The sequence below is a fragment of the Balearica regulorum genome, chromosome Z (assembly GCF_011004875.1).
Source record: "Balearica regulorum gibbericeps isolate bBalReg1 chromosome Z, bBalReg1.pri, whole genome shotgun sequence".
NCBI lineage: Eukaryota > Metazoa > Chordata > Aves > Gruiformes > Gruidae > Balearica > Balearica regulorum.
This window is the reverse complement of record NC_046220.1, coordinates 67,565,875-67,591,758: the sequence shown is the minus strand read 5'-3', so window position 1 is coordinate 67,591,758 and position 25,884 is coordinate 67,565,875. Positions and strand designations below refer to the sequence as shown.

The 25,884-nt window shown below is 41.3% G+C and overlaps 1 protein-coding gene across 2 annotated transcripts; it reads left to right on the top strand.

Moving 5' to 3' along the window:
* Positions 1-93: 93 nt before the first annotated feature.
* Positions 94-4,525, top strand: GPX8 (glutathione peroxidase 8 (putative)). 2 transcript variants are annotated; one of them, XM_010308122.2, is made up of 3 exons: positions 96-349; positions 966-1,227; positions 3,772-4,516. In XM_010308122.2, the coding sequence occupies exons 1-3, from the start codon at positions 143-145 to the stop codon at positions 3,933-3,935; spliced, it is 633 nt and encodes a 210-aa protein (XP_010306424.1). In that variant the 5' UTR covers positions 96-142; the 3' UTR covers positions 3,936-4,516. The 2 variants fall into 2 exon arrangements, with proteins under 2 accessions (XP_075596555.1, XP_010306424.1); XM_075740440.1 differs by lacking the exon at positions 966-1,227 and having other exon boundaries at positions 94-349; positions 3,772-4,525.
* Positions 4,526-25,884: the final 21,359 nt, after the last annotated feature.

Genomic DNA, 25,884 nt, shown 5'->3' with positions numbered 1-25,884 from the left:
GGCAGTGTGAAATGAATCAGCCACTTCTGCAACAGGGACAAATTGAGCAGCTTGTTCTTTCCAGTCCAAGCTGTGAGTTTCGTATTTCAGCTCCTCCTTTACATTCCAGGCCTGCCCGGGCTCCCCTCCAAAGATTTTGAAAATGGAGCCTCTCACAACTGCTTATCCTCTGAAATACTCAGTGCCCAAAGCCAGGGTCTTTTTTGTCTTTCTGTCGATGGTTTTGTGTACCGCCATTCTCTGCCTGCTGCAACTCAGATTTTTTAAACCTAAAATCAAAGATTTTTATTCTTTTGAAGTCAAGGATTCACGAGGAAGGATCATTTCCTTGGAGAAGTACAGAGGGAAAGTAAGTTACAATTTCATGATATCTTTGTCTTGAATCTTTTTTGAAAAATAGGTGTCCATTTGTAGGCAAACAAGAAGTTTGGTTATGGGAATTTTCAGCAGAGATTTGTGCTAAATTCCTGTTCTTCAAACAGTAAGCTGGAAAGAAATTTATTTTATCTAGGCCTGCTCTGGGAATTAAGTATTAGATCTACTAAACAAAGAAATCTTTTTTTTCATTTTCTTTATTATAAATCAGTATAGCCTAACAATACAATTTGTGCATTTTAATCTTAGTTAAGAATGGTAACATGTTGTGTTGAATTCTGGAAGTTGAGCTAGTAAATATGATTTTAGTGCCTGTCCTAAACATCTGCTTTTTTACATGCTTATATTTAAACAAAGCTGTAGGCTTATGTTTATTTATTTATTGGCTTTTTAAAACAGGTTGTCTGAAAGTAAGTATCTTAAGCTGCTATCATCCTTATCTGTTTAATGAAATTATGATCAAACAGATTAAATTTCGCCTTCGGGCAGGAATGATTGTGGTAGTGGGAGGTGCCATTTTAAGATTTAATTGTAAACTCTATGCCATCTCAATTTTTTTTTCTTACTATTATAACTTTATTTCTCTGAAGGCAACTTTGGTTGTAAACGTGGCCAGTTACTGCCAACACACAGACAAAAATTACATCGCACTGCAAGAACTACACAGAGAGTTTGGTCCCTCCCACTTCACTGTGCTGGCTTTTCCCTGCAACCAGTTCGGAGAATCAGAGCCTAGTTCAAGCCAGGAAATAGAATCTTTTGCCAAAGGAAACTATGGAGTAACCTTCCCTGTTTTCCACAAAATCAAGATCCTAGGATCAGAAGCAGAGCCCGCCTTTAAATTTTTAATAGGTAACTGTTTTCTTTTATATATCAAGCTGCCTGTAGCCATGGTTTTCTCCCTAAATTCCAGTCTGAGTTTGTTTGTCAGGAGCATTGTAGTGTCCATAGTCAATGGAGCGAAACAGGCACTCAGCATACAATTCATCTTGCTTCAATATGGGTATCAAAAATATGGTCAGAAGAGTTGTACCCTGAAAGCCTCCATTTCTTCCCACTGATTATAAAAATGGACAACTGTGACTAGCCCAGCTAGAAACATTCATTTTGTGGATGTATAAGCTTAAGTGCAAAGACCCCCACCTACAAAAATCCCATTTCGAATTATGTGGCTTCTGTTGAAAAACAATTTTTCTTATGGATACAAATGTAACTATGAGGGGTCTTAAAATTACTGGAAGATTTTACATAAACATATGCAAATGAGAAGATTCCTGCTAAAGCAGAGTTGTATGCCCACCTTTATGTAAATGATATCATAAAGCAGGATTATATATATTGTAGTTACATATAATCACTGATTTGCATTGATTTGTGTTGTGAACTTAAGGACCCAGCCTGCAAAACCCACTCACACAAACACTGCTGTTACAGTAAGCATTTACTGACTTAGAGCCTCATACCCTCACAAGCAAAATGAAACTCTCTTCAGTTGACCAGAGAGCCCACAGACTCAAAGCCAACTTAAAAGGCTTTGGCCAGATCTTTGAGCCATACTAAACACTGATATATGAAAGAAAGGATAATTAGAACATAACCTTTCTCTATCACATAATTTTAACTAGAAAGTAAGGTAGGAGAAGGCCCAAACCTGTATTCTATCTCCCTGCCCCAAGATAGGATCACATTTACCCAAATCAGTACTACATGTGCTTCTCCAGATTATTACAGTATGAAAGATTCCAAAACCTCCCAGTCTATTCCAGTTCTTCACAGCTCCTCTTGTCAGAAACCTATTTCAACATCTAAATGAAATCTTCCTTACACCACTTAAGTCTGTTGCTACTTGCTGTATACTCTGTGGTAACTCTTACGTACTTGAAAGTATTATCATTTAGGAGTCATTTAAGTGGTTACCACTGTCACTGTAACTGTGTTTCTTCCTACCTCCCCTTAGGCATGTCACCAAAGACTTCAGGTAAAGCCTCATTGCTCTGAGTTGCCTGATGTCCTGTGGAATTACTGAAGGCACTCTGGAGGTGACTCAGTTCATTATAGAGGAGACTAGAGCACATAGGTACCAGCTGGGTGGGATGAATGCAGATTCTAACTACCAGTGCAATCAGTATCAGACATTAATACCTACATAGGAACAGAACAGCCATAGGCACTCAGTCAGTTCTTATTTGACATGCTGTTCACCCACAGGATGGAGAAAGATCCTCTGATACTTAAATATTTTGAAATAAGGTCTTTCTTTTCCCACATTTCTCTGCTTCACATGAAATTACTGTTCATCTTCAATTAAAAGAAGCACCTGTTTTCTTCATGTAGCTGTCTTGACAATCAGAAGGTTGAACATCTTCATGCTACACCCCCTTGTGACTGTGACTGCTGGCTACAATTTGTCCAGCACTGTCAGATAGCCTAGTGCAAAAAGAATCCACTGGCAGCATAAATGTGGTGCTGAGGCCTTTACAGAACTGCTTCTTGTTGCTTTCATAGCAGTAAGGGATTTTGTTGGGCTAGTGCAAGGTTTGTGGCTTTACCTTTCCTCAAATCATGTCCAGCTTCCTGTGTGTTTGTATGAGTTACTCATATGCATTAATGAACCCTGGAAGAGATGGGGTTGTGTTACTTCAGGACTGATCCTACATACAAAACCTTAGCAAAGATAGAATTACTAGCTGGGCCAGGGCCTCCATGATTTGAACTTTGGCATACCCATTTGCCTGCCACTGTCCCCTTACCATCCTGACATTATAAAATGTAGTCCAATGGCAAAATTCACCCCATAGGTGGGATCAGCCTAGGGTTCAGGACTGTTCCCCACTGGACACCTGGTGCTCAGTCAGAATCTGGAGTTTTCTTCCAGTTCTTCTCTCAAAAACAGATTTCCCTCTAAGTCTGTGAGACTCTGCAAGGACAAAGCCAGAGTCAAGAAACTGCTTCTACCTCCTCTAGGAGCCACGTAGTTTCCCGGTAGCCCCTTGATCTCAGAAATTATCTTGCCAGGTATTCATGATAGCAGAGATACCAGTAAGGTTTTGCCTCATGGGATGAAAGGAGCTGAATTAAGCCATCACCAGTATGACTTCCTGCTCCCATTTAACTTCCCTTAAACCAACATAAAACTGGGGATTCCCCCAAAGGAGTATGCAGCCCTCATATCCTCCTCCCTAAGAAGCAGAGCGTAGTGAAGAGTTTCACAAGAAAGGGAGAGCATCAATCACTTCCCACTTTTCAGACCAGTAACACCACCCAGCAAATCCATACACAGACTACTAGCAAAGAACAAAGTGGGATTACTTCAACATAAATAGTTGAAGAATCACTGCAGGTAACAAACCAATGACAAGTATAAGTCACTAAAATAATCTGATGCCATTCTTACAGATTCTTCAAAAAAAGAGCCTCGATGGAATTTCTGGAAGTACCTTGTCAGCCCTGAGGGTAAAGTTGTGAAATTCTGGAGACCTGAAGAGCCCATAGAAAGTATCAAGCCAGAAGTAGCATCATTAATCAGGCAGATTATCATGAAAAAAAGAGAAGACCTCTGAAAAAGCCATTCATGCCATGAATCCATTCAACAGCATGGGTACACAGCCTTACTACATTCCTGGGAAATGCTGCTAGAAGCTAAACCATCAGGTGATTTTACTTCTCTTTGGTGTTAGTATTTTCAGCTACACTATGTCTCTTGTTGGATTGGCTCCTGCAACAGCTGTGAGAACCACTGAGGTTACTGAGAATGCAAGGCACTCAGTACTTTGCAGGGATGCACCTTCAATTTGCATAAAGTTTCTGAATGTTTCTTTAAATTGCTGATAATAGCTAATTACAATTGTCACCAGCAGGGAGATAGCCAAAAAGAAGAGGATTTGTTGACAAATTACTCAGTATTTGCACAGAAGAGTTTTGTTTCCCATCTACCAGTAAGAAATAATTTTTATATTCTATTAACACATAATTGCCCTGACTGAAAGACATGGGGTTCAGAGGCATCATACCAGGGTTTTTAGAGACAAATGCAAGTTACCAGCTTTGCAGTATCTTCTCAAGGAAGATTACTGAATTGTGAAGCTGTCAACTTAGTTGTAAAAAACTGTACATAGAAAATAAACTTATTAAAAGAAAAAAAGGCAAAAATGTTTCCTTGCCAGCTTTGTATTTTGATTAATTTTACATTTCACTTTTACAGCAATACCTTTAACTTCTTTAGCCTTCTCCATACATTTGCTCTGCAGTACAGTGCCTCAGCTGTCTGCTGCATTCCCAGTCTTCTGACCTGGATGAAAGCAGGGCCTGTGGGAATATACGTGGTTGCTTGCAGCAGCATTCAAGGGGCAACAAAAATCAACAGCCTGGCACTATAATAGACATCTTTCTGACACAGTCCAAGACAATGCTCGCCAGCCATCTACCTCACATCTCTGGAATAAAACAACAGACTTCAAGCAGAGGTAGAAGAAGGGCATGAAGGTTTATGTCTCAAGCCCTACTCTTCTCACCTTGCAAACTCCCCAATTCCGCACGTAACTGCAAACCCATTTCCAGTTCTGTTCCATTGTTCAATTTCAAACTGCCAAGTGTTTTGATTTATCTGTTTGATGAAGGGAGACAGTAAATGGCAATAAGCTCATTCCAGCTGTCCAAGTCTTAAAGGAAGGCTGAGAGAATAGAAACAAGAGCATCCAGTGTCTCAGAAAGTTTTCTATATAAAAAGACTGGTAGCAATAGTGCTGCTGTTCTCTTGTAAGACTAACAGTGACTGAAAATACCTGAAGTGCTTCAAAACATTTTCCAATAAAGATAGCCACTTAACTGTATTAAAAAGAAAATTCAAAAGCAATTAAAAAAAAGTATTTTTTCATTCATCTGTGGAACTAATTGAGAATTTCACAGAAAACCCCTGAAGGATAAGGACCTAAAAAGATTATAAAAGACTGAGTAATGATACTGAAGTGCAAGATTAAACAAAGTCACTCTCAATGATGACAGCCATCATTTTGGAAGGGAAGTCAAACCTTATGCATGACAATTTTAGCCACTCTAACTTTCAGAGATCAGTTAAGGCCTGTGTAAGGGTCTGGTTAGTCCATATGTGTCTACTGCTGGTGTTTTGGACCAACCTCTGAGGTGTTTGCCATTAGCCCACAAGATTTCATATCCAATCCATCAAGATAGTTCCTGTTCTTATGCTGAGGTCCTGTGTTTTACTCCAGTGTCCTCATACATGTACAGTTCCAACCTTGGGAACATTTAACAGAACATGTCAGGCGATTTTTGTCACATGTCCCGGCTGCTGTGATGGAGCAGGAAGAGAATTCACTGCTCACTGGGACAAGTCTAGACTCCATGGAACTACGTGGCAGGACACAATGTTTTTCCTATAAATGGTAGATGATACCTTTATTTGAAAATGTACATGACTAAAACATGCATGTCCATTCATGTGCACTGCTATAACTCCCTGCTTTTCCTATCACTGAATAAAAAAGGGTAGGTATAAAGAAATGTTGTGTGCTGTTAGTGAAACAGCTGAAAAAAAATCTATTTTAGGCCTGGTATTGCTTGAGAGTTACTCAGCGTATGGGAAACTTCACTCAAGATAAACAGTGCAGTATCATTTTCTAGTTTGGAAGGGATCACAAGGGACGGGAGTATGCACACCTTGCTTGTGATTCATTCACTAAAGCTCATACTCTGTTTGTCACAGGATACACTGTAATCTTAAATAACTCCATGCCAGTATTAAGAACAAATATTCAGAAATAGTATGGGATATTAGCAAATGAATGGGCAGAATTATTTAACTCACTGTTTCCTGAATTACTTTTACTTCAGATTCCTAGAAAAAGAAGGTTTGGTCTGAGAAAACAGTCATTGACTTTTATTTCACCATTTGGTCACAATCCACTACAACCATCTTCTGTAGAAATTTGAATGTAGGTACATTCAGTCCTGAATCTACACAGCATTTAAGTTTTTCAACGTTCACTGTGAATTAACATTTCTCCAAAACCTCACTATGTTTATTATTTTTCATGAGATATAGCAGCACTTCCAATGTAATATTTAGCACAGATCATTGATAAACTAATCACTTCTTTCTTAAAACCAAGTTACCAGTTATGCAGGGTAAAAATAAAGTATCTTTAACTGCCAAATCTACATAGACTTGGAAAGGCAAATAAAAGGAAAGTTACAACACTGTTATACAAGCATACATTTATCTATGGTTCATATTCTTGTCTCAACAGTGATGTGCTAATGTGGCAGTGTAGTCAGTTGCTGGTGTACAAAGAACAGCTAACTAACAATACACTGCCTAATCACCACACACAACACTAGGATGACCCTAATTCTGCAGGCCTTCACAAACATTGATGCTGTTTCTCTTCCTAGCTAACCTTCACTTTTCAAGGCACACATAGCAGCACCCAGATAAAGCAAGTAATAACAAAGAGTTTATTTTGCATTCTGTAAGAGCCTGTTGTGCCAGGATGAAAATAGAGGTGTCAGTATGTCTGATATAAGCTTCCAGTGTAACATGAATTAAAAGGATCAATGTGCTTCCCAGCCTTTATTCTTCTGAAGTATATCATGTCCTATTCAAATTGCATCTCCTGGTTGGTGAGACTATGTGCAGTTGTTTTAATATATAACTGTTCACAAATTAATTTATTCTGAAAAGCAAAGGGAGAAGAAAAACTCTAAAGTTGACTTCTCTTTTTTTTTAATAGAATGGAAAGGCAATTATTTTTCAGATATAGAAATCAGGCAGTTAGTAAAAGTGATTTTAACCTTTCTAGCATCTAATTAACCCATTAAAAAAACCCAACTCCCCCCTCCAAAAAAAAGACAACTAACTTGCACTTGCCAGATATCATTGTAAAAAAATTTAAAATCAAACTTTAAAACTCATGTGAAGTTTTTAACTGTGCTTCTTTCGCTTTATGAAAACTCCCAGAGCCTAGAATTGTTTGAAATGTTTGAATTATTTACCTGTTTCAAGTATTTATAAACTTCCTGTCACCTTGGTATCTAAAAGCAGATGAAAACCAGTCTAAATCAACCGAAAATTCTCACAACTCTTTGGATAATGGTGGATAATGGAAATACAAGATACTGCTATAATACCAAAAATGAGCCTGACAGTCAAAAAAGCAATAATCAGGTGGATCTAAAAGATTCGTTACACAAAAGTAGCAGCTCTCAATTTTGATGATCAAAGTATGCGGAAAAGGATAGCAACTGCATGTTAGCTGATGTCAGAATTTCAACCAGCTAACATACACTGCCGTCCCATCACACACAGATGCACCACCTGCATTCCTGGAAATTAGAACCCTAGCACTTTGCAAAGGAACCGCCTTGACACAGCGATGAGCTGGCCCTGCAGCAGGTGACAGTGCAGTAGTGACTGCTACATTCAGATACAGCAGGCAGCTAGCAGTACACTGCCTACCAGACACAGAGTCCATGCAGAGTGAAATGTCTCATGAAATAACATGCCTGGAAACATCTTCTATTTTCTACCTAAATTCAGTATTGCTCACCTGTTTTGAGGTTCATGTTTCATATATGTGTATATACAAGTTCAAGCAGAAAATACAGTCATGAAATAAATGGCAGATAACTTTCTGATTCAGCAAGACCCGAATTAAAGTAATAGTGTAAAACCCACATGGAATATGACTAGAATCAGATCCCAGACTACCCAGAAGGAACTTATTAGTGCTGCAAACAGTTTCTTGCTTTAGCTATATGAGCACCAGTATAGTATGTTATCTCCACAATTAGTATCATACACACTTCATTCAGTCCTTTCCTCCCTTGGGCATCCATTTACAGTCACTGTTGGAACCTGGTCCTCAGCCTAGATGAGCCCTGAGTCCCACTCGGTGTAGTCAATTTTAGGTTATTTTGAAATTAAGAGTTATCACTGGTTACTCCATAGTGCAACTTAACTTTAGGTGATGAGCCACACTATACCTCCATTTAGAGCCACATAATGGAGGATGCATAAAGATCCCAAGATTCAAGCTTACAGATTTAGGCTGAATGGAGGTAAAATTTTACCTACAACCTCCACTTTGATGGAAAGCCTTTTGAAGTCACGCTAGAAAGGGGCCACTGAGTTAGAGACTTCGTATAAACACCAGTGAAGACCAAGTTTGAAGCCCTCCTATTGCTTCTTAAAAACTGGTCTTAAATCGCTCAGAATAAACATAAACTCAATACAGAACAAAACACTAACACATTTACTTGCCTGAGTGCTGCTGTTAGTGGCCATAGAAAAGCATTGGGTGATTGACTTCTGCTTATTTCACAGCAAGAGGAAGCCACCTCTGAGTTTTCCACGATGCTTTTGAATGAAACAATATGGAGTGCAGCTAGCAGCTGTTGACACATCGGAGACAACAGCCAGCTAACACACACTGCCAGACTGTTAACATTCTGTTGAGTTTGGGCCAGTAGCTCCCCCTCACCCCCAACCGAATTTTCTTCTCCCAGAGCCCACCATTACTTATTTTAACAACATGGCTTTTCCCATGGGGTAACTTACATAAAATATTTATGTTGGAGGGACATTCTCAGCATGCTAGTGGCTACATTTCTGTACTGTCATTGTATGTAAGGGCACACTGCTCATCTCCTGCTTCAGTATTTTCAGTATGGTCCATTCCTTTTATGCCTCCACCTCCCACTCCACCAGTTTGCGTATGGCAGTCTCACGAGGTTTTGTGATCTCTGTCAACTCCTTAAGTCACAAGCTGCCTGTATTTTGCCTCTTGCATACTGTCAAGCATATTGTTGGTGATTAACAGGTTTTCTCACCTATGTTCCTACTGTATATGTGAGTTCTTAGTTGTCCCTTTTATCTTCAGCACCCTCTAAATGTGGGCAAGTCAGCTTGCAGTGCAATAAAAAGCTCTATAAATCCATACAACTCCTTCAATCAGGTCAAGTAGCTTTTGCTTTTAAACAGCAAACAGTCCCTCTAGTGCCAAAGGAGAGAAGCCCACAGGTGTTTTGGATTCCTCCTCTCAACAGATGTCACTACCATAGCTTGTGTTTTTCTGACATTTCAGATGTTACAGTTAAGAAAGTGTGGTAAGGATTAATAGGAAAGGGGAAAAAGAATGTAATTTGTTTTTTCAAAACTACTTCAACAGTTTCTGCCTCTCCCGCCCCCAGAAATGTAAAGATGGGAACTCTTTAGTGCAGTGCATACAGAGGAGCATGAATGTCTGTGCCTGGCTTACCTTGGCTGCTTTCTGTAGGCTTTGTTCTCTGCTGCGCTTCAAGTCTTTTCCAAGTGTTCTCATCACTTTCTCCTTGAAAACAAACACAGAGGCACAACATTTAAGAAAACGTGGCTCACCGTTTCTTCACCCTAAATCACCATCCACCCACCCTTGCTGGTTGCAAGGCTTTGCTGGCAGCCAAGGCCCTCGGGACACGGCAGAATCACCGGACGGGACAGGCGGGTGTCTGCCTGCCCATCGGCTGCAATCCCCCCCTACAAAGCAGCGGCACCGCCCCATCCTCTCAGGGCACCGTTACCCATAGCAAATCCTCATCCCTCCTGCTCATCCTCCGGGAATTTTTTTCCAATTTCTACTCCATCTCCGCCGGGGCAGACCGAACCCGCAGCCGCCTCAGTCGAGGTAACCTGACCTCGAGGTGAGTCCCTGCGGGTGAGGCGACCGAAAACGGACTGGCAGGGCAGGTGTGTGGAAGGCAGCCTGTACGCACGGCAACCTATAGGGACAGCAACTTATAGCCCAGCCAGCCCTCAGGGCGCTGGTTACCTGCCCCAAGGGAGGCGGTACCAGCGCCTCCGCCGCACACGCTGCACCGCTTCCCGGCGGCCGCCGCCTCCCTTTAACCAACTTGCAGGCGCGGCCGGTGAGGCGGGAACCCGCGGGCGGAGACGCGGCTCGCCCCCGCCTGGCCCGCCGGCGGGACGCAGCGCGCCCGGGCTGCGCGGCGGCGCCAAGGAGTGGTGGCGGGCCGCGGCTGGCGGCAAAGGAGCGCGGCGCGGCGGGCCCCGCAGCCCCTGCGGGGAGGGGGGGACGGGGAGAGGGCGGCAGAGGGCTGCGGCGGCCGGTGCCAAACGGCCCTGGCTGGTCGCCGGGGTCGGGCAGGCCGCGAGGCCGTTACCCTGAGCAGCCACTGTCTCACCCAGGTAGGTCACCTCCGCAGGGCCGTGTCTTGTAGCGCTGCCACGCTCTCGGGGTGCCACTGCCTCGGCCCCTGCCTGGGGAACAGCTTCAGCACACTCCACAAGCAAAAACCCTCACGTCGGTTTGTTTCTCACTGCAGGGTTGGGCATAACCGCACAGGAGCAGTCTCGGACCGAGGCCTGGGGAGCAACACCTGGCTGAGGTGTGCGGGCCTGGCTGTCCAAAAGTGAGTACTGGAGCAGAGACCTAACGTATGGGACTGCATCTTTCTGCACCCTGGGGTGGCCTGTTCTCCAGCTAACGTCCCCAAACCCAAAAGTGAGCAAAACCTCACCACAACCATGAACAAATAGACTCATAGAATCATAGAATGGTTTGGGGTGGAAGGGACCTTAAAGTTCATCTAGTTCCAACCCCCCTGCCATGGGCAGGGACACCCTCCACTAGACCAGGTTGCCCAAAGCCCCATCCAACCTGGCCTTAAACACTTCCAGGGATGGGGCATCCACAGCTTCTCTGGGCAACCTGTTCCAGTGCCTCACCACTCTAACAGTGAAGAATTTCTTTCTAACATCTAATCTAAATCTACTCTCTTTTAATTTAAACCCATTACCCCTTGCCCTGTCACTACACTCCCTGATAAACAGTCCCTCACCAGCTTTCCTGTAGGCCCCCTTCAGATACTGATAAGCTGCAATTAGATCTCCCTGGAGATCCCTTTTCTCCAGGCTCAACAATCCCAGCTCTCTCAGCCTGTCCTCACAGGAGAGGTGCTCCATCCCTCTGATCAGCTTCGTGGCCTCCTCTGGACTCGCTCCAACAGCTCCATGTCTCTCCTGTACTGGGGCCCCCAGAGGTGGATGCAGTACTCCAGGTGGGGTCTCACAAGAGCAGAGTAGAGGGGCAGGATCACCTCCCTCGACCTGCTGGTCACACTGCTTTTGATGCAGCCCAGGACACGGTTGGCTTTCTGGGCTGCAAGCGCACACTGCTGGCTCATGTTGAGCTTCTCATCAATCAATACCCCCAAGTCCTTCTCCTCAGGGCTGCTTTCACTCCATTCCTCACCCAGCCTATAGTTTTGCTTTGAATTGCAAGAAACACCTGCAATCATTTGCTTTAATGTGACAGGCAGAGGCAGAAGTTGTAGGAGAAAATGTGAAGAATAGTTTTATCCTAGCAGATGAGTTGCTTATGCAGATGTTTCATAGAGTGCAGGTGACAGGGGTATTGAACGTGCCCTCAGGCACTCACTTCACCTGAGAAAATTTTAGTGCAGATTTGGTAAGGAAGAAGTCAAACATTTTTGTTGGAAAATAAGTTTTAGTTAAATCCAAAGAGATAGGAAGGGAAAAGAACTGCTACCACTACATATGCCTTATGTATTTTTTTCAAAATGAGTTCAGAACAGTCCTTTTTCAGCCCTTGTTTAAAACTTTGGAGTGACGCCACTTGAGTTTTCAAGCAACAAAAGCTGAGAGACACATGGCATGTAAAAGAGCATTTTTCCTCTTTCTAGCTTTTGACTCTAAGAATCAACATTAAAAGTGTTATTTTCTAAGAGTAAGAAACAGAGTGGCACTTTTAAAAATGTGCTAAAAGTTTTCTTCACTTTCTTATGGTTTCACTTTCTCCCCCCAGGAAAACAGGAGAGATTTTTCTAAATCTTCAGTTGGAAAAACTGCATTTTTTGAAACCAAAAAAATTCTCTTGCAAAAATCTTCTCATGTAAAGTCCCATTTCCTGCTTAGTTCTATTTCTGTAGCTGCACATGTCACATCTGCAAAAGGACATCATGTAAGTAAGATGATGGAGAATATTTTTATTGATGCCTGAGTTGTAGGTAATACTTAAATATCAGATGATAGAGCTGTTTTGCCAAATCAAAGGAAAACCATTTCAAAAGTGCCATTTTATTATCTTACTTTTGTATTGGTAAAGACACAGCTAAACAAGCCCGGGATACAAAGTGGCTGAGTCACTGTCAACGCCTTCTGTAAAACAAACAACACGCAAGGCATTGCTAGAATAGCATCACAAAGGATTGTTTGCAACGCTTCAGTTGTTCATTTAACTGAATATGAGCTCTTCCTACAAGACTTAACATTCAGCAAGCATGGCCAACTAATGTTACCCTGCCTAACAGCAGCTGCTGGCATGCACCATAAAGCCAGCTCACTTTAATACCCAATGAATCAGCAACACTGAACTGTATTGAACTGTTACCTATCGGACCAGTATTTGGGCCTCTGATGAAGCTTTTGCTCGTACAGTGAAGTTTCAGATGAGCGAACCTGTAACCATGCAGTTTGTTTGATAGTGGGAGGAAAGAGGTCACAGTCTGAAAGTTGTATGGTTGTAAACTGGAATAAAAGCCAAAAGTCTTTCAAAATCAAGAAGGTTTTCTTTGAGTGAATTAGAATTAGGAATAATTAATGCAGAGCAAGGCATTGAAGAATAAATAATATGTCCCACTGCAATTGGTGTTATAAGCAGTGATTCCTGCCCGTGAACCTTCAACTCTTGCTTGCATGCACCACAAACTAGTTAAGAGAAAAGATTTGGAGGTTTTTCTATAAAAGTTCCTTTCAAACATTGATTAGCAAGTGGAAAACATGCCAATATACTATGTTTGCTAGTAGCCTTAAAATAAGTAGATCCTGAAATGAAGTCAGTGGTAAATAAAATCTAGAAATAAGCAGAAATGCCATGGGGAAGTGTGAATTGCTTTGTGTGTGTAAAGAAGGATGCATAGGAGTGTTAGGCAGGTATTATCAAGGATATCCTTAAAACTCACTTCTTCACTTGAAGGACCTGGTATTTTGGAAATGATATGGTAGGTAGTTCTGTTGTCACTTAGAAATTGTAACTGAATTTTAAACAAAATTGTTTTGTTTTAGAAAAGCTGTCCACAGCTAAGCATATCACTTCTGGAATGTTTCCAGCATCTCACTGACAGGTCTTCAAAGTGAAATGAAAAGGTCGTCTCAGTTGTCTTCATTTCTTTCTCACTCTGGACTCATTTTAGGCTTCTCATCATGGAACCTATGCAGCCAATTGCTCTATTATTTCACTTATGTACTAGAAACATGGGTGAATTTTTGTAGCTCGTTGTAAAAATATTCCCAAGCCATGTAGAAACCATGTAGTTTGTCCCTGCTGGCAGCAGATGGTGCTGATATGTTGTTGCTTAGTACGTTCTTGAAAGCTGCTATGCAGGTACTCAATCCCCTAGTAACTTTTTTTTTCTCATCCATTATTCTTAAAGTCTTTTCATTCTAATTTGTCAGCAGCAGCAGCTTTGGAATTTATCGAGATAAGATATGAGCTTGTAGTTTGACGGTGAGATTTGGACATCAATAGCAAGCCTCACAACGTTATCAGAAAATTAAGCGCTGACTGAAATAACAAATTTCAGGAAAAGTTGGATTCATCACATCCAGGCTGCTGAACATGAGCCACTAATACTTGTAGGGCCCAGGTACCTCAGGACATGATAATGAGGGTGCTCTTTGCCAAATGATTGCTGACAAGAGATGATGCTAGCTTACACCAAATTCTGGCAAGCAGAAAGATCACAAGAACTGGTCATAGAAAATTGTCTTAAAAGCAATAGATCACAGGTTGTCTCCATTTCAGTGAAAGAGAGAGGTAAGAAAAACTGCTCTTTATATAAAATTTCTAGATTGCCAACAAGAAACTCTTGCTTAAACCGAAGGCCTAGTTAGAGAAACCTTCCTGGCTAAGGAGCACAGGGCCCTAACATTGAGGGCATACTGGACTGACTAGTTTTCCAGAAAGGATGTAGTCACTGTCTGTGATACCCAGTTGGATAAACTAAGAAAGGTATAACAAATTATGTTAATTAAAAAAATGACCCTTTTGGAAGTGTGAGGGATCTGAATAAGATTTACCACAGTTTTGAGCTGCTATTTGAAATAGATGGGAAAAAAATTGTTGAACAAATGTTTACAAAAATTTGTTTCCTTTTTGCAGTTCCAAAGTGATGAGAGGTTTCTGAGAACTGGGGCCTCTAACCTCCAGCCAGAGAAAAAATGATGTCCCAGCTTTGTTAGGTGAGATCTTGAGGTATGGAAACATCTTAATTTTTCTTCCTGCATTTCTTCACTGTTCTCTCTAGCTTTTCAGCCAGTATCCTAGAAAGATCCCAATCTTGTTGCCTGCTCAGTCGTATCAGTACTCAGGTCCTTGTGGGTGGATTAGAGGAACGGTTCTCACAGTAGTACAGGACAAACCATGGGGCCCCTCTAAGTGACCAACAATAGTAGTAGATAGCAGTTCCCATTGGTAAAAGGGATCTTTGACCCTCAAGTGTTTCTAACTGTAATGGAAAGCAGAGAAAGGATGGGGAAGGAAGGAATCAGGAAAGTGAAGGGACTCAGTTTACGTGGGTGTTCTCTTCGCATCATTTCACGCTGGAGCAAGCAACCGCTGTTTAGATTCCAGTATGAAATACTGTTGACCAGGCAACTGGAATATTTTGGCAGTGAAACCACAGCTTCATTTTAGCTGTACAAAGCACAGGTAATTAAGATGTAATTCAGAGGACAAGGGAGGAAAAAAGTTCCTGGTTCTTTGCTGGGATATATCTTAAGCCATACACTTAACATCTCAGTCCAGTTATCTGCTCATCAGACATCTCCCATTTCATTTATCTTTGCCAACACAATAAAAGTAGTTGTGAACATGTGGTGAGTGAGCTCTGGAAATGGCTGTCCACCATTCCTGCTCAGATGAACCTCAGCACCTCAGACATTAAGGAAAGTTACATCTCCTATGCAAACAAGCAAGAAAATAAAAAAACATATGAACCTGTTCCTTATGTTGCCACATTCTGTTGCCACAAGTATGCTGCATTATGAGGATAAACTGACACATGAAAGATGGAGCACCATCTTTATCTTTTTTCTGGTTTTTGTCCATTTTTACCACACCTTCCCCAGTAATTACATTTATTTTATTTCCGATGTTAAACTTAGCAATAATGACAAGCCTGGTTGGCAACTGTGCATAAGTAGACTAAGGATCTCTAGCTTGGGGAGGAATTTGTGTCAGCTGGCAGTTTCTGGCTTGTAAAAGATTTTTATTGGTTTAAAAACAGGACAAAACCCAAGAAAACAAATGCACCAAGAGGTTAGTGCATTTTAATAAATTATATGACTTTTCATGTAACATACTGTTGACTCCTAGGATTGTTAGTTTTAATGTGACCTTTAGATTTCATAAAACAATACAATTCACAAGTGATTTCTTCAGCAGCACACTAATTGCCTGGTTTTGCTGTTCAATGGGCAGATCAAGAGCTGTCCTGTGAGGTCACCCATCCCAGCCCTTTCTGCTAAGTTTCTCTCTTCAGTGTGTGCTCCTTTTTTCTGTGCACATTAAGAATCCTTTATGGCACACCACTGCTACAAAGACTGTCTCAGTTAAGGCTTCCAACAGACTAGAATCCTGTGCTGGCTGTGGGGACTGCAGACAACATACAACTACATTTTGTTTACATTGGCTGAACTTCAACCCAACAACAGAACCTCTGGGTTTGTTGCCAGCTACCAACTGTGTGCCTAAATAATATTTCATCCTAGAATCCTGAGAGTCAGGATCAACAAACTGCCAAAATGCCACTCAGATATGGTTCTTTCCAAAGCTTGTCTAGCAACTTCTATTGTTAGCATGGTGCTTATTACTACATTACTAGTACCAAATTGCTATATGTTACTCTAAAATTAAGTTATGCAAAAAGTAATTATGGCTTTCATTAATTATGAATTGTAACTATATCCAAGGCTTTAGGCACATCGTAGATGATTCCTCTCAGGTGGTATCAGAGACAGGGTAAGGTTTCTAACATTCTTTCCTGGATAAGGGCAATTAAATATTCAGCTTAAAAAGCACCTGTCATCTCTGTTTGCAAACAAGTTTCAGTCAAGTCATTGCTGACAGGTTCAGCTCCATCAGCTGTGAGTTCCTGAAATTCTGTTGCATCTCCATACCATTTCCCACGGAAACAAGTTGCTGGCTTTACTTCAAAAAATAACATTCAGGGAATCAGGTTAGACTATATCTTCAATATAGTTGAACCTACAAGTTAAGTTTTCAATTAAAATGTATTTTTGGTTTGTTGTTTTTTTTCTGTTGGGTAGACAATCTGATAATACCACTCACTATTGAGATACCAACTTCAGCAAAGCAGTGGTTTAGTTATGCAGTTTCTGGATGGCATAGGTTAATTCATATCCTACGACTGTGTTCTTACAGCTAAGCACTTTAAAAAATTAATGTGTTGAAGATACACAGTTTATACCTAACTCCATAGTAGATGTTCATCTATTTCAACTATTCCACCTTTTTAAGCTTCTAAACCCCTTTCTTGATATTCAGGGTATAGGTATAGGTCAAATCATCTCTATCCACCCACAATATGTGAAATTCTCTGCCTCACAGCAGATACAAGTCCATACCAGGTCTTCTCAGTGGCAGTGTGAGTCTCCAGTCCTGCAAAGATCTTGGAACCACTGGATTCCTGAGCTCAGTCAAAGGCCCACTGAGACAAAGGGGTCTCTGAATTTCACCAGGAGATACAAACTTGATAATGAAAGAAAAGAGAGGAACACAATACAAACATACATACATATGAAGCTATGTTGGGGACCATCAGACGAAGCAAGAATAAAATGGTAGAAAACACTTATCCATAAATATATCTGTAGCTGTTTTATTAGTAACACTTTTCATACAAAGAACACAGTGTAGGCGATTCACTTATTATTTTTAGCCTCATCCCTTCCTTTCCTCTTCGTTTTGTTGAAATGCACTTGCTCTACATTGCTACCCCAGAACATCCTGGACTACATGTTGCCCATTGCTATGATAATATGATTGCATATTTGATAGCTCTAATTAGATTTCTGAAGAATACAGAGGTGCTGAGTACGTACCTCTTATCACCTATGCAGTCATCTCAAAAAAACCAACTAATTGTGAGGGAAATAACAGGTAGGAGTTTCCTAAGAGAGAAAAGAACTTAATCAGTGCTTTTAGAAAGATGAGCAGTGATGCATCACAAGTTAAATAGTGACTTTGTAGCACTCTTTACCTCTCACCACAAAAAATGGTGCAAGATGTCCCAAGGATGCAAACAACTGTAGGAATCCAAACTGAAATGTGTTAGGAAACCTTCTTCATCTCTTTATTTCCACCTGAGATCCAGCTGAGTTAGGGAATTACAAAGCAGCTGCTTTGTTGATGGACAGTGAAGGTCCATTAGAGCATAACAATACAGACTGTCTTCAAAAGAAAACTGTTTGCAGTCATGTAAACTTTTCAGCTGTGTTGACCTTGGCTGGAGGCCAGGTGCCCACCAAGCCGCTCTATCACTCCTCTCTTCAGCGGGACAGGGAGGGGGAAAAAATAAGATGGAGAAGTCATGGGTCAAGGTAAAGGCAGTTTAATAAAGCAAAAGCAAAGGTCATACACGGAAGCAAAGGAAAAACAAAATATTTATCCTCTACTTCCCATCAGCAGGCGATGTCCGGCCACTTCCTGGGAAGCAGGGCTTCAGTATGCATAGTGATTGCTCCAGGAGACAAACATTGTAAATAACAAATGCCCTGCCCCCTTCCTCCTCCTTTCTCTTAGCTTTTATTGCTGAGCAGAGGTCATATGGCATGGAATATCCCTTTGGTCAGTTGGGGTCAGCTGTCCTGGCTCTGTCCCCTCCCAAGATCTTGCCCACCCCCAGCCTACTGGTGAGGTGAGGGGGATGCTGGAGAGACAGCCTTGGTGCAGTGCCAGCACTGCTCTGCAGGAGCCGAAACCCTGGTGTGTTACCAGCACCTTGCTGGCTACCAGTGCACAGCACTATGGGGGCTGCTGTGGGGAAATTAACTCTGTCTCAGCCAGACCCAACACAGCAGGCATTCAGCATCAGAGAAAAGAATCTAAAGCCTGGAGAGAAGAGGTGCCTCCATACACTGGCAGTGATGTGCTGTTCTACCCACACCTGGAGCTGGACCTCTTTCACCACCTGACCCACAATGCTGTCGGGAGGACCTGCCAGTGCTGAACAGCTGTACACCAACACATCTCAACAGCTACAGACCACTCCTGCCAGCTCCGAGCACAGGCAGAGCCAGTGCTTGACTTTCTGCCCCTTTCTGAGTACATGCAGCATTATATGTTTAGATTGCCTACATAGAACCAGAGCAGGGAGAAAGAAGGGCATCTCAGAGTAGATACAATACCAAGAAAACCTCCACACTCAGCTGCCTGAGGGGTGCATTAAGCACAGGGGGGCTGCCCCAGCACCACAGCTCCCAGTTGCAGTGGCCACCTCTAAATACAGGGGATAAAGGATCAAGACCTTTCCCTGACGTCTCTTGCAGCTGTTCCTCACAAAAGCTGAGAAAGACTTATTATGTCCTGTTTTAGCAAAGCCAAAGCTGGTGCTGCTTTCCGCTACCTACCTTTTAGACAGAGACCTCATGGTTAATGCACTTCCCCGCAAAGTCCTGCACCCCAAACTGAGGTACTGCAGTGCCTCGACCCCCGCTGGGCTGTTACCTCCCCATGTAATGCTGACACTTGGGCACTGTCAGGTGTGTGGTCATGTTCTGAAGCATGGACTGTTATGTTCAGGTCTCTTTCCCAGTGGATTTGTGAAAGCAGTTGTGAGCAGTTACTGCCTCTATTTATAACAATGAAATACAATCTTGTGTGCTACTGATTGCCTTCTCATTTGTCTCTAACTTCTGCCTTCACCTTTTTTGCCTACTGTAAATACTACTGCTATATTTCTTGCTTGTGTGTCATCTTTTTTTGCTATTTTTTTGTTCCAGAATTTTAATATTATTGGAAAATATTGTATATGAGCATTAAAAGCCAGTGCTAATCCCTCAGTATCTTTCTCCACATCCTAGTTTGTTTCACTCCTGATTCTCACTAAAGAACTTTTCCTTGCGATCAAAATCACTTCTAAATCTAGCCCTTGTGTATTTACTGAAATATAAAATAATTGACAAACATTCATTATCTTGAAATTATGACCTACTTGCTAATTTGCACTGGACTGAGTGCTAGTAAAATGCCCCTTTGTTTACACAGGTATATTTGCTTTGTGATAAATCATGCTTCGAAGTGTTTTATTTAAACAAAATAATTTGATCAAGCATGAGACTTGCTTCAAACACATATTCTTCCTCTGAACTAAAGTGATAATGGTGCTGTAACCCTTATAGAGCTGAATACGGTCAATGAAGATCTTTTGAAGTGCCATCTCCTGCACAGCTGCCTGTCTTCCCCGGATAAGTACCCTGCAGAGTGAAACAGAGGAGGCAGCAGAGGAGGTAAAACAGAGTCCAGCTTTATTCCAGATTTTCTGCTGGTGGGGAAGGACAAACAGGTTCAATACATTACCAAGCATTTTCTTGTGTAGTTTAACTTGAACTTAATGGATGCACTGACTAGCAGGAACTCTGTTTCATGTATTTTGCAACTGGAGACTTAATAAACCAAATTAAAGCTAAGCCTGTAGGACTGTGTTGACCTCTAATTCAATCTGAGTACATAAAGCTGCATCTCTCTGTCAGAACTACTGTGTAGGCACCCATCACCATCATAATCTAGGAACTCTCAAAATATGGCATTTATCCTCCTATCCCCTCCTTTCTTGTTGAAAAGAGGCAAGTTTGTGGCCACTATCCTTGTCAGAGCACAGCTGAGAGGAAGTCTGAATAAAGCGATGGGTTCCGCACTTTATTCTGAAAGTCACACAGGCAATGGTTGTGATTTTTCTTTTACAACCTAAATCAGTGGCCCAGTTTGTCTCCATTAATGGTTTTGTCCTCAGGGATCCTCCATCAGTGAGTTGACAATTTCCTTCTTCCTCTGGAAAGCCAATATCATGGGAAACTCCTATTGCAAACAGAGAAACAGTATCTTGGGTAATGATGAAGTTTATTTCTAATCAAGCTTTCTAAATGAGGAAAAAGACAGTGACTGAGGTACATGTTCAATGGAAATCCTGTGCAGAAAGATACTGTTCTGGGAGATTTCGTGGTTGTTTTCTGGTCCAGCTGATTAATTTTCAAAATTGTGCTAAATGAGATTAAAGTTACAAATATAGGGCTAGATACGAGAAGTAGAGTGAGAGACGGTTGTTTCATGGTTTTGCCAACATGCCCACAGACTTTCAAGGGCAGTTTGTGATCTGGCTGATCCCAGGGCTGCAGCCCAGTCTCAGGTACAGAAGGGAGCACCTGTACGTGGATAAGGCTGTGATTCACTCATTTTTCTAACATTTTTGTTCCCTGTCAAAGTCCATGCTTTTGAAGTTTACATGGGTTTACTTTTTCAAAATTACTTCAAAAATCCAAACAGAACAGAGCAGTTTTACATTTTGAGTCCAGCCTTTCTTTGCATTTTTGAAGTGCTTATATTTCATCCAGGAAGAAAACCATACACAAGCGAGATGAACTTTACCTGTTTGATAACCCTGCACATGCCAGAAGCTGCAATTTAAACTTCATAACTTTTATTGAGTGTCCAGCCTTTGTTGGACACTTGTTCAAATGTGTTCATAAGCTCTTAGGGTCTATGTTGTAATCATTGACTAATAGGAGGTGTGACTTTGGTACAATAAACAGGTTAATCTGGCTAAATCTTTCATTAACATGGAAAGAGAGGGCTGTAACATAATTTTTATCCCTTTAAACAGTTAAATATTCAGTAAATTGTACAGAACACTTTCGTACTGAGGATTAGTTTTAACATGTCAAATATGTTTTCTTACAGTAAAATCACCTAACATAACCTTAATGATTATTAATATACCTCAACAGATCTTTGACCACATGAAACTACAGCTCAGTCGTCTGTTGCAACCACTCCAAGTATTGTGACAGTAGTGGAAATTGACTTCAGTTTCCTGTGTCCACTCCACCTGAGCTAAAAGAAGGTGAATCACAGGAAGTAAATTTGTTAATCCATGTTGTATTTGTTGCCAGAATAGCAGACAACTGAGCATCTGCAAAGGAAAAAAAATTCCCAAAGGAGACATGATTCAAAGTTGAATTGTTCAGGTAACATCCAGTGGAAAGTAATCAGACATACAGAGGCTAGGGTATGTCAGAGCACCTGCTAAACAAATAAAGATAAATTATGACAATCCTTCTAATTCTGGGCATTTACAAAAATAAACAAATGTTTTCAGCCAGTTTGTTTTTTTTTTTTTTCCTGATTACGTATTCCTATGCTCAACCCTTTTCTTCCTGAATCAAAGTTGTGTAAGAGTTCATACAAAAGTAACAGCCTAGTATTTATGAATACTTTCTGCAGGTTCATAGTTCTTCTTGTAGGTGTTGACTTTGGCCTTATCCCCAAACCCCAAAATTAAAAGTAAAAACATTCCATTTTGAGGATGTGTAATCCATTGCTGACAGGGAATTCTACTTATGGCAAATATTTAGTTTGATTGGTTGGGGTTTTGTTTGGTTTTGTTTTTTCACAACAGTTGACTCTATCATCATGCTGGGATTGTAAGATTTGAAGGGAAAGGGCAGGAGCTGAACATGGGGTTACAGTGTCTGACCCACCAGTTCTGGGTCTGTTGTGGTCACTGGTGTAAGAACACAACACGATGAGATGACCAAGCAGCAGGCAGCATAGGCTGCCTGAGACTAACTGCTAGCACAAAGCCACGGAACACCTAGAAATAAGGGGAAAAGCTTTCTTACAAAATTTCCATGACTGTTGGCAAACAAAATACGATTTTTGTTAGTGATAGTGTCAAATCACCTGCCTGGTATCTTTCATTCAGAAAATTATTCTTTTAATAATGTGATATATTATTCAAAGTGCTGTGAACCCAAACGTCACTGCTAACCAATTTGGAGTATCCACAACAGACATTTAAAAACCAAAAAATTCTAAGGGATTCCTTAGAAATATCTTTAATTTTTACTAGAGAACTGAACATAATCATGAAGAAAAATGCCTTTTCCTGGAAGAGTTCAGTGATTTGAATTACATTTCTAATGTGCAGATCCTAACCAACTTCTATAGCCTTTTCAACAACAACAAAAAATTGCTACAAAACCTACAGTTTGGCTTGCCACATACTTACTTTCCTACTTGGCTCCCACACATGCCTCTCCTTACCCCTAGCTCCTATGCCAGCTAGTTACAGTCCCCCAAGAGGCAGGAAGAGTTCAGGGCACAGAGAAGAGACAATACATGGTTATGAAGAACAACCTGAGGAGGTCACAGGAGATCAATCTCCTGTCTCTTATTTTGTCACACGCACGTGCAATAACCTGTGCCAAATCATGCTACACCTCTGTGCCTCAGCTTCCCGACTGTAACCAGGGTATAAGATGCTCTCTTTGGTATCACGCCTATCTTTTTGGAATCAAGGAGTCTCCAGGCTATCTTTTACTACGTGCATATCAGGGCACCGTGGCCTCTGTGTGCTATTGCAGCACCTCTGAAAAGAATGGCAATCCCGTTAGGTTAGAGGAGAAAAATGTCTCTAGCAGGTCTCCATTTCTACTCCCTCAGCACTATCATAAATGAGAGCTCACCTGATGTCTGGGACAATTCATCCATCGCCACAAATCCCCAAGCAGTAACTGTTAATCATTCACGTCGCAAAGTGCTAAAGAAAGGGCTGCCTTTTAAGGCACCGAGCCAGCTGTACACATCACTACAAAAAGGCTTAAAAGAGAGGACATTTCTACTGTTCAAGGATAGAGAAGAGAGACTTAGAATTGTTAATATAATGTAGTTACATTAAATACCTGCAAATGTGGTCAACCAGAGTTGAGATTTGCCTGCAATAAACTTCAAAATTTCCAGCTACCCTATTTTAACAATTGTTACTGCATTACCTGCACGAGAAATCTGGAGACTACCAAAAGTGATCACAACATGTGAATAACCTTGAAGACAATAATTTGCAGTTTTTCATAGTATTTGGTTGAAGAGTATAAAGTAAATATTGAACATAGTCATTTGCTATCAGAGTTTGAGCAGGTGCTAGATGCAAGGCAGACTATAAGACTGTTTCTGATGCACCTATGAAATCATTAAAAAGCAATCTACAGCCTCTTTTGACATCGTTAGCTTTAGTTGTTGATTAAGACTGTGTGATGCAAAATGTAAATAACAGCTGCTGACCAGAAGTAAGTCAATATTTAGAAAAGATGAAGAATGCCGCTGCTGTCATATAAAACTGACAACAAAACACTTGCATTTTCCTTGAAGTTAGACATATGGGTAATTTTCTTTAGAAAAATATTCAGGAAAGCAAGAGAGAAAAGTCAGTGAAATTCCATTTCTCTGCAATCACTGAACAGAAGAGCCAAAACCAATAGGAGTAGTTTAGTACTGCTGCCTCAGTGCCGTAGCCACGTTACGATCTGGTCTCCACACGATTACCAAGCGTCCAAGCCACCACCCAGGGTCTGTGGCAAAGCGACGGGAGCACCGGCTGCATCTTTCTCATGGACATTAGCTGTAGCAACCCATGTTCTTCAAACATGATGGTCAGGCCAATTGAATGTTACCAAATGTGTGCCTGTGTTTGTATGCAAGTTGATGTGAGTACCAAACCAAGGGCATTTCTATTAGGAACACATGGAGGGTGGCCCAGATATGTGAACAGGCAATGTTTTCTATTTATGACCCATTTAATAACCTTGGCAAGTCCCACAGGAAAATGCCATGCTGACACTCAGCCTTAGGTATTGTCTTTAGGCTGAGGATAGGGCTATATTGCTGATAAAAAAGGCTTTTGCAAGTTATAATTGTACCACAAGCCCTATGCCATTTCTAAATACCTCCCTCCAGGTCCCATTTGCCCTTGCCATCTTGAAGAGACCTAAAATTATTGACTTAATATGCACCTCTTTACTAAAAGATAGTTCCTTTTTCTAGTATTTCTTTTTAATCAAGCTGTATCTTGAAGTCTGGTGTTATTTTTTAATTAACACCTAAAGATTTTATCCAATGAAAAAACCCATGTGCCCAGAACAGGGCTTATGTGAAATTGAGATGTTTATGTTCAAAACATGATCACTAAAACATTCTACTGGCACAACCCCCTATATTAAAAGGGGGGCTTTTTTTTGTCTGTTTCACCTCAAAGTGTCCCAGCTGTCCACAGTTCTGCACCACCACACATCCACAGCCCATGGCCCAGCACCAGCAGGGCAGGGAAAGGCAGAGGAAGCTTACTTATGGGCAGGAACAAGGCCCATGAAATGTCATTGCATCTCCTTTATTTCTGCTGGGGGCTTGGCGAGCTCCCCTCACCCATTGCATCAACCATGCACCACTAGGGAGAGAAAAATCACAGTGAACATAAACCAGAGACCAACATGTTCATCAGTCCGTCACAGTAGCACGCCCAGGGGCTCTGCCCTGTGGCACAGGTCCTGCCCGGGCACTATGCATGAAGCAAGATCTGTTTGGACATGAGGTTTCCTAGTGGTGAACTTCCAGCTTCTCCAGGGATCAGCTTCTGATGGAACAACCATGAAGAATGAGTATGCATCAAGGGGCCAGGCTTTGTCCCCTGTAGTCCCACCAACTCCTGCCCAACAGAAGGACAAAGGGTGCTGGAAGCCCTTTGAAGTTACTGTTGACAGAAGCAGTCTCCAGGCTTCTGTAATCTGTGCAAGACATTTGTCCACTTTTTATGACGTTCCAGTATAGAAGTGGATGGATAAGTGTGAATTTAAAGTACACTTTTATAGTTTAAAGGAGATGTTTATAGTGCACCACTGTAACTGTATAACTATGTTTATAGCATAACACTATAAACATACTATGTTGCATACCAAATACCTTTTCCTTTTACCAGTTATGTCTCTATGTGTCTGATGATGCTCCTGTGATTCTCAGAAGCATCTTGGTCTGATTAGCCAATTTTCAGCCTTTCCAATTGACAGGGATTAAAACTAAATAAATTTTAAAAAGACATCTATTATCAATTTCTATTACTTTTAGATCACAACTCAAAATTAATGAAGGATACTTTTAACGTAGAAATACTATGAGTAAAAGTAATCAGTGGAAACTCTATAGCAGATTAACTGCAAAATTAAGTCAATAACTTGTAATTCTGAAAAGTGGATTATTTGTAATTCTCAAAAGACTTGAAGTAGCAGCAAGAACAACACTAGTGACAACCCAACAGGGTGATTATGTTATTGTTGCATCCTACAAGAAGTCTGCCGTTTTCATGTGTCTCCTTATTTCTGAGGAATATGCTTATGAGTATTACAAAGCTGTA

What these genes read in the sequence shown, in the direction of transcription:
- GPX8 (XM_010308122.2), top strand. Translation starts at nt 143, where the DNA reads ATGGAGCCTCTCACAACTGCTTATCCTCTGAAATACTCAGTGCCCAAA. An exon ending in TGGAGAAGTACAGAGGGAAA is followed by an intron (nt 350 to 965) that starts GTAAGTTACAAT and finishes ATTTCTCTGAAG; the next exon opens with GCAACTTTGGTTGTAAACGT. An exon ending in CGCCTTTAAATTTTTAATAG is followed by an intron (nt 1,228 to 3,771) that starts GTAACTGTTTTC and finishes CCATTCTTACAG; the next exon opens with ATTCTTCAAAAAAAGAGCCT.